Here is a 16626-nt window from a genome sequence, read left to right on the forward strand (position 1 = left end):
TCATCCGGAAGAGGAAACTAATTTCCATGTCAGCCTGTCCTATAGTTTGTACCAAACCGACAAATGTGGAACCAACAAAGGGGATGATGAAGCATGGGAACCACAAATGTCTGTCTGGGGAATATTTTCAAGACCTTGATGAAATACTTGTTGAAAAATGTCAGGCTGTTTTTAACTAGTGAACTGCATAGTTGATGGACATGGGATGTTCCCCACATGAAGCTGCCTTGTCTGCCCTTCTGCCCCAGGACAAAGGTGAACAGAGGCTGGGCTACCTGCAGAAGGCTTTGATCCAGGTTGTGTATGTTCCTTTTAGCCGTGCATACACAATGAAGCCAGTTAGATGCTTTGCGTGTGTGAGCTTGAGACTTTTTTTTTTTTTTTTTCAGGATTTGTAGGCATTTTTGCATTTGTTATATTTGGAGACTGTTGTGCAGTTGTTAGTCAGAGTTAGTCAGAGGGCTATGTAGTCCCCTGACCGCAGCACCAGCTGGGGGATTGAGTAGATCCGGGCAAGAGGGGCCACGCTGGGGGGATGGGGTGGAGTGGCGATTGATGGACTGGGCTGGATGGGTGAGGTAAGAAGGAGATGTTGATGGGGGAGTAGGTGGGGGGTTGTTTTAAGGCAAGGCTTACTTTAATTAACCTCCTGAATGCTTTGAGGGAGGCACAGAGCTGCACACTAATAGTTTTTGGCCAGCACATATCTCACAGTGACCTGCGGTGGCCCTGAGATGGAGTTGTAGTCTGTGAAGAATCAGTTGCACAAACAATAGAAATTTCACATCTGAGTTGTGTTTATTTATTTCAGATAAGTTATGATTGTTGTGACCAAAAAAGTCCAAATTATTCACTACTGAGTAGCTGGTAAACTTGTGATCAAGATTAGGACTTACTGGAATGCACACAAGAAAGACACATAAGACACATTACATAAGATTTGTAACTAATGTAAGTTGTTTCATGTGTGATTTAATCCAGAAAAGTTAGGTTAGATAAAGACAGAAGAAATTAGAACTACAGCTAATCTGTATTTGTAAATGTAAATAAATAAATAATTAAATAAAAGATCCAAACATTTAGCTCAATGGAAAAGAAGCTAACAGGCTGATTTTTCTTATTTTTCTTTTTTCTTTTTTTTTTTTTTTTGGTAGAGGCTCAAATGAGTTAATTAAATAATTGAACTCTCACAGCCTCACAAGAACAGACATGTTGAAAAGTGGATTATAAACAATGTCACACTGTAAGTGTGTCGTCACTTTACACTTTCCCTTTAGGGTTATTCAGCATTTAGGAATATGTATTATCACTACATAATGAAGAATTCATCATGTATTTAACAAATTGTTTCTTTTCTAAAAGGGGAATCATGACACTGATGAATTAACATAAATGAACATCATAACTTGTCTAATACGTGCTTATTTTCCACTCTCTATTTGTATTCTGTCCTTTTGAATATTATTTGATACTGTAATGATGCATAAATACTGTTCTGCATATATAGGTTGCAATGAATAAAAGCATGTGCAAATAATCTCTTAAATATATTTGTAAGCTAAAGCTATAGAACGTCCCAAGTTTTGCCTGCTGAAGGACTTAAGATTTACTCAGACCATGTCAGAGCGGAATTGATAGCACAAGGACTGTGTGATATTGGAAGAAGTGATATGCAATATGCAGTAACTGTTGAATATTAAAATAATGCTAATCTCTGGTGTATTAACAAGGGTCATATTCCACTTCTGCACTTGTTCATGCTGGTTAGTTGTACATGTACAAAAGCAGTGCATACTCTAAGTGGAATCATCCCTCATTAATACGCCATGTTTGTCCTGTTGAAGGTCAGACTGTATTTGCTATGGATTTTGCACATGTTGATACTGCAGCAGTAATCAATTTTTTATATAATGTGCAACCCTAGATTCCACCCACTCCAAAGCAGAATTTCCATTACCATCTTTGTTTAGTATTTAGAAGATGTAAATAAGAAAACATGGGGAAAAAGAGAAAAATAATTAAAGAAATTCTACTTGCTTGAAGTGTTTTTTCCTTTTTATTTTATTTCAAATAAGACTGGACACGTATTAGAGAACAGAAACAACTTGGCGCATCATGTCTGACTTGTCTGTTTGGCAAAGATTAAAATGATGTGACTTACCAGTTGTTTCTGGTTTAAGTTGGCAAACCATCTCATTTGACTGACTGGTAATTTCCCATATATGATACAATAACCAAAATATTCCTGTTAATTAAAGTAATTTCTTAAGAAGAGCTCACTCCACTTCCCCCTTGTGGATGTCCCCTGCAGTTAAATGTGTGTGTGTGTGTTTGTTTTTAGTTAGAACTATTACTACTTCTACTAAAATACAACTTCCATCAGTTAACCAAGTCAAAGTTTATTTTTCTAGCACCGTCCAACAACACTCAAATTGACAAAAATACTTAACATCAGAAAAAGAAATAAATAAAAACACATTAAAACAGACTAAGTATAATAAAAGTGCTACAGGTACAAAACACATTAAAACAAAGTATGAAAGTGCTAAATGTTGCATTTTGGTTCCTTCCTTATTTAAGTTTCTAAATTGCTGTCAAAAGCAAGGGCAGAACTTGCAGATCATACATAGAAGACACAATAATCATACCAAGGCAGCCCCACCCCAAATCATACCCAGCTTCATGACATATAGTAGTCTGAATGGGACTGTATTTTGCAAAAGGGACATGATGTTTTTATAAAGACACTGAAGACATAAAGACATTTCAACTGAGGCCAAAAATCTTTAGGAAAGATTAAGTTCAGGTAATGTAAGAGGTGTAAGACCTCTCCAGAAAGGTTGTACCCAACAGGGCATTAAATAAGGAGAAGGTTCACTGTACTTACACACTGGCTTTATTTTTCAGAACAGATATCTCCATTTCTTGGGATATTTTTCCATATGTTTTTTTTTTTTGTGTGTGTGTTGTGACATTATTTTATCCATGTGCATCCTCATGTTTGCATCTGTACATATGCACGTAGAATTGCCGGGTGCTCAACAGGAAGCGTGGTTGAACATCAGGTGGCTCAAAGGAAGTGTGACAAGGAGGGAGGACTGGCTGGATTCTTACTCACTTCTTGCTCATTAGAGCACTAAAAACACACTCATGTTTCGAATTCAAAGTGGGATAATGATCACTGCTTTCCCCGTTTTCAGCATAAATATACACGTCTGAGTTTCACTGCGGAAAACAGTGAGACAAAGAAAACTCGTCTGTACTGACTCATGAATCTGACAGGTCTGTTTTTTTTATTGTGTCCTACTTTTTTTTTTACTGCCCCAGTTTTTCCCCAGCACGTTTGTCCATAGGAAGAGGTGGAGCTGGCAGCTATCTCATTCTCTCCCCCTCAAATGTTTAAGTGCACATACCCTAAACAAACTGCTGCTTGGAGCAAACAGGATGTAAATCTGTTGCGACTTAAACGCCCCCTGTAACCCCTCCTTGTGGATCACATTGCTCTTTGGACCAATGGAATGCCCATTTAATCTTTCTAAATTACTCCACTGGCTGTTATAATACTATCCCACCAAAAACAATGCCTAAATACATGGACTAACATCTCAATGGAAGGTTTTATTAAGGTAGGAACAGCAAGAAAAGCCTTCTGGTTGTAATATCCTCATATGAACGTCATTGGCACGAGTGTCTCTGAGGACTGGGATTTAGCTTTAAAGTGTTTCTGCTCCTCCAGTACATCCACCCTCTCCTCCAACACCAGGTGCCTCTTTATTTGTGTTCATGTTGGCATTAACCCATTTAATGACCTGGGGAGCTATTTCCAAGTCAGGGTTAGCAGATTTTGAGCTGATGTGATCATGAAAAGGAGTATTTCCTGCATCTGCCTTAATGCTGCACCTTCTAGGTTCACTATTCTGCCCAGGTGGTCACATGGTTACTGACATTTATTTGACAAAGTTTTTTAAGTATGAAGATACACATTCATTAAATTTGTTAGCCACTTGCGGTTATGTGACCCCATTAAAACGCTTTCTTAAACTCTTAACTGTTTTCTTTCTCCTTTCCTTCCACATCCAGACTCATCATCACCATCTTCATCACACCTTTGGATTTCATACAGGCAGGCGTGCTCCCTGCAGAAGCCCCCTTCTCCTTCCACTGCTATCAGCCACAAACCCCAGCCCTCCACCTCTCGCTTTGTGGTTTTCCTTCTGTTGCCCCACCACGTCTGCAGAGTGGGTGCCGGCTCCCTCCCCCAGGGGTGGGAGTGAGGAGCTGGGGGATGGACTTGACAAACCCCTGGAGAATGATGCAGAGGGTGTGTGGAGCCCTGACATTGAACAGAGCTTCCAGGAGGCCTTGGCCATCTACCCACCCTGCGGCCGCAGGAAGATCATCCTCTCTGATGAGGGCAAGATGTACGGTACGCCCACCTCTGTTGTCATACTGTCTGTGAACCACTGTCCATTGAAAAGAAGTGATAAGTTAACATACACATCTTGTTTGGGGATCAGTCTTAATTTCCAGTAAGTCAGCAGTTGTTTGTTTCAAGTTTTATAGTTTTAAAACCAATATATCTCAGTATAAAACCAGTTTATCTCTGCAACTCCACTTAGAAATGATAATTTACGAGGGAATCACTGTAGAAATGTCAGGTAGTCAAACAGGTTCATAGTGCCGAATGAGAACATTTCCCATGAATCTGCTTGTTTTACCAGTCTGAGTGCAACATCATGACCTTAGTTAATTCAAAGCTGTTCCTTTGTGTAAATATTTCTTTGCCATTGAATTAGCTTGAAGGTAAGTGAGCCAATCTTCACAGCCAAGGTATTTCACATTCTTGAGGCTGGAAAAAAAATAGGCTCAACACTCGTCATTCCCTGATAAGTACATGTCAACATCGGTGAAACAAGACTTAATTTCTTCTTTAGCATGCTTGTGCAGTTTGGTGCTGAGTAAATGGGTGCATACAGATGCATGCATAGTGATACTGGACTGCTGTGGACTGCTCCTCTTCAACTTGTCATTGTGCTGCAGGGTGTTTGATTTGGGGCCATGGGGCTATTTTTTGAACTCATCGTAGAGAGTGAATGTATCCACAGGGTGTGCTACGTATAAAAAAAAAAATAAATCTGCCTTTTTTTTTTTGTTTTACAGAGTTGTAGATTTGCTCTGTAATGAATTTGTTTATGTCCAACATCTCTATAACAACTCAAGGCACGTTTCCATTTGACAGCCAGTTTATGTTGCTGCCTAACTGATGCTTCATCCTCACACAGACTTTCAATAATCCAATAAATGTTTGTGATATTATATTATATTATATTATATTATATTATATTATATTATATTATATTATATTATATTATATTATATTATATTATATTATATTATATTAATGAAATCTAAAGAATGAATGAATGAAAATTAAATTAAATATACTTTATTAATCCCAGAAGGGAAATTAAAATGGCACACCTTAAAGGTTTGGATGCCAAGGATTGGGAACAGTTTCTTTAGATTATTATCAGCAAGAAAATATTTTAAACTCCAGTATGATCATTGGCTCTCCAAGCTGTCCAAGAAGAAATCATAGTAGGAATGTTTTTATGTTGCATTCAGAGAAAGATGTTTTGAATATTTATTACAAGCTTTGAGCGTTTAGACCTCTTTTTGTTCAGACTATTTTCTATTTTGTAGGCCCAAACACTTGTCAGTATGAACAGTTTTTATTATGGTTGGAGAGTTTGTTTCACATGGACTCTCCTCCATATACGTTCATTCCCGCTTCTTGTGTTCATGAGTAACATCACTCCCATTTCCTGTGCAGCTGCCAGCTCCACAGAGTCCCACAAGACTATGATAGTATATGTAACAGGCACAAACACTCTGAGCACATCTGAATTTCACTTTTTTACCTGAAATACGGATAATTTACACAGAGTGTAAAATCTGGAAAACACTAATTAAGTATACAAATAGATACTTATATTGGTGCTAAGATGTTAAATTTGTGACATTTTAACTTAATTTGACATTTAGAATTTTTACCCTTCAGCAGAACCACTGAGAGATTTTTTGCCTTTATTCATCTCTAAAATAAAGATTATGTGGACATTATCATCAAGCAGGTGTTCGGAAGGTGAGGTGTCTACAGCGTTTTGTTGAAAGACATTTGCTGACAGATGGTAGTGAAACCTCCTGCCTGACTGTTTGATAGCGGATCTGCTCGGTGGAAAACGGGGCGGACGGAGGCGGTGGCGCTTTCAGACAGCCTCTGTCATCGCCTTGTTTTGTCACAGTGCCCAACAGCTCCTTTAACTGTTAGCTGTAACCTAGCCTAGCTTAGCCTTCTATTGAGGTCATTGCCATCCCTGATCAACACTTAAACCCTTATAAAGCCTGTAATAATAGTTGGAGGGGAGGCAGAGGATGGAGGGGCAGGTGTCGCACTCTGTGTCGAGGGGGCTGGTGGGGGGGATTTTGGATGGATTTTTTGACAAGGAAGGCACTGAGGTACCCCTTCCTCTCCCTGGGGGTCAGTGGCAGGTGATGTGCACTAGGGAGCGCGTTGGCTTGCCAGGAATGGCATGTGCACTTGGAAGCCCGAGGGTTCAAGGCAGCTTGGCTGTAACCGTAAACCAGAATAGACGTTTACCCTTTGAGCGCCTGGAGGGGAGGAGGAGGGGTGGACGAATAAACACCAAGGTGGGCAGTGATGATCTGCAAGGCCTTGGGGCATGGCACAATCCTCTCACACCTGCCCTTGTGCTGTAAAATGAGATGTAGAAGTTGGGAGTGGGTTGGATTCACCAATTGGTACTAATTTACAGCCATTGTATTTCTTTGTCTTAGACAGATCTCCATTGTGAGTGGTCTCTTCTCTAGGGCGGGTCTGTCAACTGCTCTGCCCGCCTTTCAGTTCGCCTCCAGCTGCTCTCTGAGTTCAACCTGACAGCCTTGTGACATATCTGGATTTATGAGTTGAGAAAAAGGCAGGACTAAGGCTGTGTACGGCCTGCTTTGACCTCACTGGCTCTTAAACAGCCATGGCGGCCCTTCCTTTACAGTTTTTACAGCTCCCGCAGCTCCCGCTTTATTTCCGTCCCGGCGGTTACCTCTGGCTAGCAACTCAACTCATTCAAGCAACTACAATCAATGCAAAGCCACTTTCAAGGTCTTTAGTGTTGTTAATGTTAAAGCGCTGATGGGTGGTCTTAAATCAGGTAGCTAAATCAAACGTCAGCTGAGAATATCTCAAAAGTCGTACATGAAGTTGTGAAGTGATGACATGGTGGTTTTAGAAATGTTATTGAGTCTTCTTGCACACACTGGCTAAATATGGATTCATAGACAAAACAAACAGAAATATGTCTGTCGGCTAAGAGCGACATATTTCAGGTCGAATTCCGTCATGAGGAATGAATGCCATTCTTTGCTAAACAATCTGATATTGAGTCTCCAGGCAGCCAAACACAAGGAATGTGTTCAAATCACCTTCTGCATTGTAACCTCTTAATTAAATGGAATGTTTTTGCCCCATATTCTGCTTGTATGCCATACATTTTTTCCCATAATGCTATGCATTGCGCTCTTCCTCGTGCCCATTACTCAACAGACCTATTAGCTCGCTTATTAGGGACGGTGTCATGGATAATGTGGAGGTTATGTGCTCCAATAGTAATTCGACATGCATCTGCCAAGGAAAACATTTCCTGCCTTGCATGGCTCTTAGTAAGAGATGTGCCCCGTGGTCAAAGGGCCTCATGCTGCAATAATGGAGAAAAAGACCCAAACTTGCACCCATGTGCTGACAGCTCTCAGCAGAAGAATGTGGCTCTGGAAATATGATTATCCTCTCTGTTAATTTGCTGCCATATATCTGCCAGTATGATTGATGTGTCATTTTTTGTAAGCTTAATTATTTTATTTCATGTCAACTGAGTCCTATTTTTGTTTAGCTGCATTTACTCTTGCATCACACCATGCAGCTGTTTGGTTTCCTCACACTAGATTTCCTAACATCTGTATGAGGAGCACTGTTCTCACATTTTGATGTGTCTTGATTTCCTGTAAGGAGAGAGAAGTGGTTAGAGTCAAGACAATCGTTTCTGAACAGAGTGCCCTCACGGTGTGTCATGCTCTCAGTGAGATTTATTTGTGAAAATTTCATCCTGTTGTCTGTATTAGTCTGGCGATGCAAATATGCTTTCGTCTCAAGTCAGTCTCATTAAGATTGTGATGTAAAGGTCAGTGGAAAGCAACAGCAGGTCCTCACTCAGGGTAAAACTTTGGCAGTAAAGTGAGAGATTCACCAGTCACCTTAACCAGCTGATCTGTGAAGAAGCCTCCAGAATTCTGTGTGCTCAGCTTAGTGGGTTCACTTTGATAACCGAGGCTCAGTGCAGTGTAGATGCTTACCTGAAGCTGGACTATGGTAGTTATATATTCTGACAATAGTAACATAAATAAAGCTTCAGTAACAATCCTTTTTGTTATTACAGTTCACTGGAAATCATTAAACTCAGCTGAGACACATTTAACAGGTGTGGATAATCATTAAAAGATTTAAAAACTCACTCAATTAAAATCTGGGTTTTTCTGGTTGTGGAGTTTTCCGAAGTGTTATGTTTCTATAAGCAAAGAGATCATACCTTATATAAACTAATTTGGACACTGAATTAAGTTGAACTCAAAATATTTTGTTTTTCATAAAAAATTAATCAGCAGTCTAAAAAAAAGGATTTTTTTAGGAGTGAATTGTTAGGTTGTGACTGTGGAATGAACAAACCACTCTGTAAACACTATACATGGTATAGATAGTTGTGTTACTGTAAACAATCTTTTTACAACTCACAGATTTTATTATAAGGTTTCCCATAATTATATAACTCTCCAGTAGACCATGTGTCGAAATTTAAAAAAGATAACTTAGTTGTTAGTTTAAGGGACATTTTAACGATGCAAAATAACCACATTCTCCATCCATCCATGCTCTATACCTGCTTTGTCATTGCAAGTCCTTCACAAGGCTAACATAGATGCAGAAAAGCCCAGCAGACTTGTACCTGTGCCGTCTAATCTACAGCTTAAATAGAGTCACCATTTAAACCAGCTTGCATGCAGTGTGGGAGAAACCTTTTACAGGCACACAGAGAACATAAACAACTCATAGAAAAACCTTTTCTGGTTTTAGAGTATGGAGTCCCTTTGGTTCACACAACTCTTTTAATAGCAACTCTTTAGCCTTGACTCTGAACTTCATGTACTCATGGGATTTGGAGCTTGGTAGAGGGTTTTTGGGGGAATACCCTGCCAATAGTGAACCTCTAGAATCTCTAATTTTACATCTCTTACGCTCTATGTGCACATTTGCTCTGTCTCGCAAAGTACCCAAAACATGTGTTACTTTATCTAGACAACAAGATGGAAGCTAAAAAGGATCTCATATGTTGATCTATTGAACCTCACACACACTACATCCCATTTATCTGCAGCTAAAAGAGATCAACAAATACTGATAAAGTTAAATTAAATCATTGAAATATACTCTCCTCATCCAGATGTTCCAGATGAATCAAAAAGCTAATATGTTATCTGGAGTCTACAATCATACCAAAGAACTGAATATTCAGTATTAAGATTCAGTTTCCAAAGCCATAATTTCACTTAGCGTCAATCCACATACATTTTTTTCTTTATCAATTAAACATGTTCACATTTTCAGGGCTAAAAAAAACATCTGCAAATACAATACTGAAAGGGTTGGGTTGAAGGTGATTATCATGAAATCGGGTGCTGTTTAATTTTTTAATTAACTCATGTTCACACATCGACCTGTATGGCCTCCATTCATTTTATACATGGCTACCAGAAGAAAAGTGTACTGCTCATTATTTTCCATTTCAAAGGTGAGGACACAGAAATAGGGTGAGACATAAAATTAGTATCATGTCATACTTGAGACATAAAGGAGACACCTTGTGAAACCTGACATAAGCTTTTAATGTCTCCTTTTTATATTTACAACTAATGCAACTGGATGAAAGATGGGTCCAAAGAGGGCACCTGTAATTGAGGAGGTTGGCGACATTAAAAAGTTGTTCGACTTCCTTTCGGAAGAAGTTTCTGCTGTCAGGCTGCAGCAGAAGGGCATCTTGGTGCTGGTGGAGGAGGTGAAAATTCTCCACATCCAAAATAAGGAGAAGGATAAGAGGATCACCTTCCTGCAGAGCAGAGTTGCCGACCTGAAGCAAGGCATCAGGATGAACGACATCATCATTACTGGGCTCGACATAAAACCCTGCTCATACACTCGAGCAGTGGCCACCAACTCGGGGACCTGAGTGTCAGCTCCACGGAGCAGCAAATGGACGCTTTTTTGCAGACCAGGTGCATAGAATTGGACTGTGGGAAAGTCATGGCTTTCCACCCTCTGCCCAGAAGAAATATCAGAGACAAACCAGCTGTTATCGTGAGGTTTGTTACAAGAAAGCACAAGATTACAGCAGGCAAGGAAGCTAAAAGGTACAAACGTCTTCATTAATGAGCGCCTAACCAACCACAACGCAGATATTGCCAAAAAAACACTCTATCTGAACAAACAAAAAAATATTCAACACACCTGGACTACAAACAGTCAAAGTGGATTTAGATCTAACAGAGCACCATCAGTGGCACCAATTGATTCAGTTGAGGAAATCACAAGTTAAATAGACCAAAAACAGTATCCTGTGGGGATATCCGTAGATCTAAAAAAATGTAGTTTTTGACATAATAAATCATGATATATTATTCAAGAATCTAGACCGGTATGGCATGGAAGTTCTTATCTAAAAGGAAGCAGTTTTGGAAATTGGGAAATGTTTGTTCAACATGTACAGACATTACCTGTGGCGTCCTCCAGGGGTCAGTGTTGGGCCCTTAACTCTATATTTTAAATCAATGATAAATAAAAGGTTTCAAAAGTATTGATGAAGGTTTAATTTGCAGATGATACAAATATTTTTGTTCTGGCAGTGACTTACAAATTCTAACACAGGTGATTAATAGTGAATAAATTAAAAGCATGGTTGGACAGAAATGAATTCTCGTTAAACCTGAGCAAAACAAGAATAATGCTTTTGGTAATTACAAAACTAATTTTATATTAAAAATAAAGTTGGATGGGGTTCATTTTGAAAGAGTAAATGAAATAAAATTTTAGGGGTGATAATAGACCTTAAAATCAGTTGGAAAATTACCATGATCCAGGGTTTGTTACTGGGAAAGCATTAAACTGTTTTTGTCGGGACAATGCTGTCCATACAGATGTTAATATAATCTGTCACACACTCAGTCATGGCACTGATGTCATCTCCATGCGGTTCACAGAGGATATTCCAGTCTGTAGCCTCAGAGCACCCTCTCAGAGCATCTTCAACTAGGTTTTAAAAGTCTGTGTGATGACTGGTTGCTGCTGAATGATTTGTAAGTGGAGGTGAGAAGAACCAGATTATGATTATGGTCTAATTTTCTTTAAGGAGGCAGGGCAGAGAAGCTATATACATTTTCACCATTTGCATAAAATAAGTCAAAGATGTTATTTTGGAGCAGCTGACAAATTGTTGAAATGTTAGTAACCTTGCAAAGAGAGAAACGTTGAAGTCTCCAGAGATTGCAGTGAATGTGTTAGGATGCTGTGTTTGTAGCCTAGCAATGGTGGAGCTGATGATGCCACAGCCAGGTATAATATAAACTGCTACAAGAATAACAGGTAAACTCTCTGGGTAAATAATATAGACTAAAACTCATGGCTAACAGTTTGATGTCTCTTGTTCAGATCTTCTCTTTTACAGTGCATGTCCAGGATGCACAGTGGTTAAAAAGCTCTGCAATGCAACCTTCTTTCAGCTTTCTGCTGACTTTTTTTTACTGCATTCTGCTCGTAAAGTCTTAAAGTAGTGTACATATTGGAGTTCAGGAAGTGTTCATGCATACAAGATTAAAAAAATCTTTGCACCAGACTAATGCATGTCTGGGATAAAGGAGGCACTTTGACCTCAAAGTTCTTTGGCAAAGTCCTCTGTTAGGAACCTTGTCATGACCTTTGATTCTGGTTTGAATTTGGATGCGTATTCCAAGTCTCTCGATCATTATTGCTTTTAACATCTGAAAAATATTGCCAGACTAAGGTCTGTTGTGTCACAGACCTGAATTAGACCTGGACTGGAAATATTTATTAAGTCTTTTGTTTCATCACAATTGGATTATTGCAATGCAATATGCACCTGTCTTAGTAAAACCTCCTTAGATCCGCTGCAAGTTGTTCAAAATGCTGCTGCCAGGCTTCTGACAAGATCCTCCAGGTTTTCACATGGGACAATCTTAATGCAACTGTTCTGGCTTTCAGTTTACTTCAGAGTGCAATTTAAGATTATTTTGCTGACTTGGAGAGCTCTTCACAGACAGGCACCAGGTTATATAAGAGGGGCTTCTGAAGCCATATATCCCTGGCAGTCTCTGAGGTCCTGTCACCAGGGCCTGCTGATGGTGCCCCATAAAAAGCTGAAAACAAAAGGAGACGGAGCTTTCTGTTCAGTGGCCCCCAGACTCTGGAACTCTCTTCCTTTGGATGTGAGATTAATGAACTATTTAAAAAGCCAGTTAAAAAGTTTAAAATGAGCTTTTTCTTAATTTCTCATGTTTATGTTGGTTGTTGGTTCTTGTGAAGCATTTTGTAATTTTATGTCTTGAAAGGTGTTATGTAAATAAAGTTTTACTTACTTACAAAATAACAAAAGACTTAATAACTTAGTATTTTAATGTTATGTTGTATAAAAATTTGCATCATTTAAACCAAAGTGCTGTGCATTTACCTTCAGGATTAAAAAGCTGGTGGTTATCTTACAGGTGTTAAACATGTCATGCTCTACTGGCTGGTTTCTTCTTCTATAACAACAACAAAAAAATCTTTTTTTGTTTGGAGGAAGTAACTCTTCCTCTGCCGTCATGTCCCACTCTTAACAGCCTCCTCTGCAACTCACACAGAGCCAAAACAAAGCAAAACAAGCAGCAGCAAGTATGCTGTGTAAACTGTAAATAAAAACAGAATATAATTGTTTTTAAATCGCATAAACCCATATATAAATCCCAGTAGAACATAAACACATTAGATGTTGAAACTGAGACATTTTACCATTTCATAGAAAATGTTAACTCTAAAATATTTCTTATATATAGTGTTTTTCTTTTTATTTATTTTATTTGTTTATTTGATGAGGACAGTGTACATTAATGAACACTTTGTACATTTTCATGACATTGTGTAAATATGCCAGATTTAGCTAGAAGCTACTGTCCACTCGTAGTCCTCAAACATTTAAAAACAACAACATGACAAGCAATAACAAAACAAAATTTACAATATAAAAACAACAATACATTATATACATCAAACCTCACCTATGTTGACACATTTGGTTGGTTTTGAGACATTTTCTTTAGCTCTTTTTCAAAAGCAATAAAGGTGGAAGTCTCTTGTAAAGTTATTTGAAGATTATTCCGCTTCATTCAACCTGTAACAGAAATAGTGTTTTGTCCTGTAGCCGTTCTTCTAAATAGCACCTCACAGTCCCGTCTAGAAGATCTGGTCCTGAGGTTACTGTCCTTACGTCTAATAAACTCCTCCAGGGGAGAATGGGCTAGGCCATGAAGCCATGTGTGCATTTTATTTGTGTATTGTTTTGTTTAAGCATATTGCATGTAGGTCTGTGAGTCTAAAAACCCATAGCCACAGTCAATAATAAGAAGACTCAGCTTGAAAAGGTGATAATTTGCAGACAGTAAGGTAGTTTAAAAGCTAAAAAAATACTATAATTTCTTGTACAGAAAACCAATTTTAGAATATAGAGATTTATTTTCATACTGCACTGAAATAGTAACTGTTGCACTGCATTCATCATTAAAGCACATACATATATATATATTATTTGAGGGTGAGGATTACTGAAACAAATATTTGTTGAGAAAAAATAAAATTAGATTAAGAAAAAAAGAAAGAAATCTTGAGATGAAAAAAGGGAGTATTTGTGGAGAACTTTTCATTTCCTCTGCCTGAGCTCAGCGTGAGATTCATGAATCAAGTTTAACAGGGTGGAAAGGAGGAAAGATTGAGTTCATAAGAACTCATGGATTTCTCTGTATGGGATCATAAAGAGCTGCATAAGTTAAGGAAATCTGAGAATTATTTGAGAGCTTTATGAAAAACGTTTTTGAAACTTTTGAAGTTTCACACAGATCTAATATTTGTCTAGGAGAAACAAATGAAACATTTTTTGAGAAACCTTTTCTTATTTTCTTTTCCTCTGGGTTTAGCTAGTTAGCTGCAAAGTAGTCTGTTATAGAGGCTGTAGGACCCGGACGGTTTTTTACCCTCTGGTCTCAGCGAGGGAACAGATTAGCATGAAATCCACATCAGCTCATAAACTCTGAGCTGCAGAAAAGTGCACTGATGTATTATAGCACAGGTTGCAGCACTAGTGAACCTAAGGTGGCTTATTTGAAATGAATGAATGAAATGAAAAATACTTTATTAATCCCAAAGGGAAATTCAATATTGTAGTAGTAGTAATTTTTTTTTTTTTTTTTTTTTTTTTTTTTTAAACAATCACATTAATTAATTAAGGGCTTTGTTCTTCAGCCTGATAGCTGCTGGAAGGAAGGATCTTCTGTATCTCTCTGTCTTGCATCGGACTTGAACAAGCCTCCCACTGAACACACTCTGTTGTTTCGTCACGGCGTTGTGTAGAGGGTGTGAAGGATCTTCCATTATCTTCGTCAGCTTGTACAGAATTCTTTTTTTGATGATCAACTCCAGCGGCTCCAGAGTTACTCCAAGCACAGAACCGGCTTTCTTGATCAGTTTGTTAATTCTTTTCAAGTCTCTGGTTCTGATGCCGCTGCCCCAGCAGATTGCTGCAAAGCTGATTGCACTTTCAACAACAGACCTGTAGAACATTTGCAACATTTTGGTGCAGACGTTAAAAGATCTCAGCTTCCTTAAGAAGTAGAGTCTGCTCTGACCTTTCTTGTAAATGTACTCAGTGTTGCTTTTCCACTCAAGTCTGTTGTCCAGCTGAACTCCAAGGTACTTGTATTCCTCCACCACCTCCACCTCCTCTCCCATGATGGAAACACTTCTATGTGTGTTCTTGTTCCTCCTGAAGTCAACAATCATCTCCTTTGTTTTCTTGGTATTCAAGATGAGATGATTGTCACCGCACCATTTCACAAACTGACCGACCAGTTCTCTGTACTCTGCTTCTTGTCCATCACTGATACACCCAACAACTGCTGAGTCATCAGAGTATTTCTGCAGATGACAGAACTCAGAGTTGTACTGGAAGTCTGAGGTGTACAGCGTGAATAGAAATGGTGAAAGTACAGTCCCTTGTGGTGTTCCAGTGCTGCTGACCACCATCTCAGACACACAACCTTTCAGTCTCACAAACTGTGGTCTGTTTGTGAGGTATTCGTAAATCCAGGTGGTTGTGGAGGGATCCACCTGGAATTTCTGCAGCTTCTCACACAGCAGAGCAGGCTGAATCGTATTAAAAGCACTTGAGAAATCAAAGAACATGACCCTCAAAGTGCTGCCTGACTGGTCCAGATGAGAGTGGGCTCTCTGAAGCAGGTATATGATGGCATCTTCAACCCCAAGCCCATTACGGTATGCAAACTGTAATGGGTCCTGAAAGGTGTTCACCTGCTTGCTGAGGTGAGCCAGTAAGAGTCTCTCCAGGACTTTCATGACGTGAGATGTCAGGGCGACTGGTCTGTAGTCTTTTGGTTCAGCTGGTTGTGGTTTTTTAGGCACTGGAACAAGGCAGGATGTTTTCCACAGCACCGGGATTCTTCTCTGACTCAGGCTGGTGTTGAACAGGTGCTGGAGAATCGGACATAGCTGTTTTGAGCAGGTCTTGAGAACTCTGGGACTATTTGCACTAGAAGCTAGGATTTAGCTGGAAAAGACAAAAAATGTTCTGTCTTTGAGGTCAAAACAAAAAACAAACAAACTAGGTTTGCAACTGTATAAAGACCTTCATGGTGAGCAAAGTGAAATGAGGTAGAGGGTACGAGAATTATTTTTCAAGCTCCCCAACATCAAAGAGGCATTTTTTCTTATATTTTAGAATGATTTTTTTATTTATTGTTATTTGCTGTATAAAGAGTGGGCTGCATGGTAGGTTGTCCTATCGCCTCGCAGCAAGAGCTGGGGCATTTCTTTATGCATATATGTATGAAGGGCTCTGCTTGTAAATGTCTCCCAATTCATCTGATTTTCATATAATCTATTTAATGCTGTCAAAACCTTCTATTTGCAGCTCATTCTTAAAGTTGGACACAGTCATGTGTAACATCGCTCACTTTGCCAAAGCTAGCACAATTATATGTTGCTCTTTGAGATCAGTCATTTTTTTCTTAATTTCTCTGATTGGAAAAACAAAATTGACTGCATTCATAGCAAAACTGGTCTGACATGGGACAGAATGAAGTTTCCATGCATGCAGCTTGGGCCATTAAGTGTATTTGCAATGTAGACACTTTGACCAACTATTATGCAAACATGGTTTTTTTTTCCCA

General features: G+C 38.9%; 1 protein-coding gene across 2 annotated transcripts in view; it reads left to right on the forward strand.

The window, feature by feature from the left end:
- LOC121648139 (transcriptional enhancer factor TEF-3-like) overlaps positions 1-16626 on the forward strand; it is a 47741-nt gene that overhangs the window by 4408 nt on the left and 26707 nt on the right. For both annotated transcript variants that reach the window (XM_041998093.1, XM_041998094.1), the window contains exon 2: positions 4081-4426. In XM_041998093.1, coding sequence (XP_041854027.1) covers positions 4420-4426 — 7 coding nt within the window. In that variant the 5' untranslated portion in view covers positions 4081-4419. The remainder of the gene's footprint in view (positions 1-4080; positions 4427-16626) is intronic.

This window comes from Melanotaenia boesemani, chromosome 10 (assembly GCF_017639745.1).
Source record: "Melanotaenia boesemani isolate fMelBoe1 chromosome 10, fMelBoe1.pri, whole genome shotgun sequence".
NCBI lineage: Eukaryota > Metazoa > Chordata > Actinopteri > Atheriniformes > Melanotaeniidae > Melanotaenia > Melanotaenia boesemani.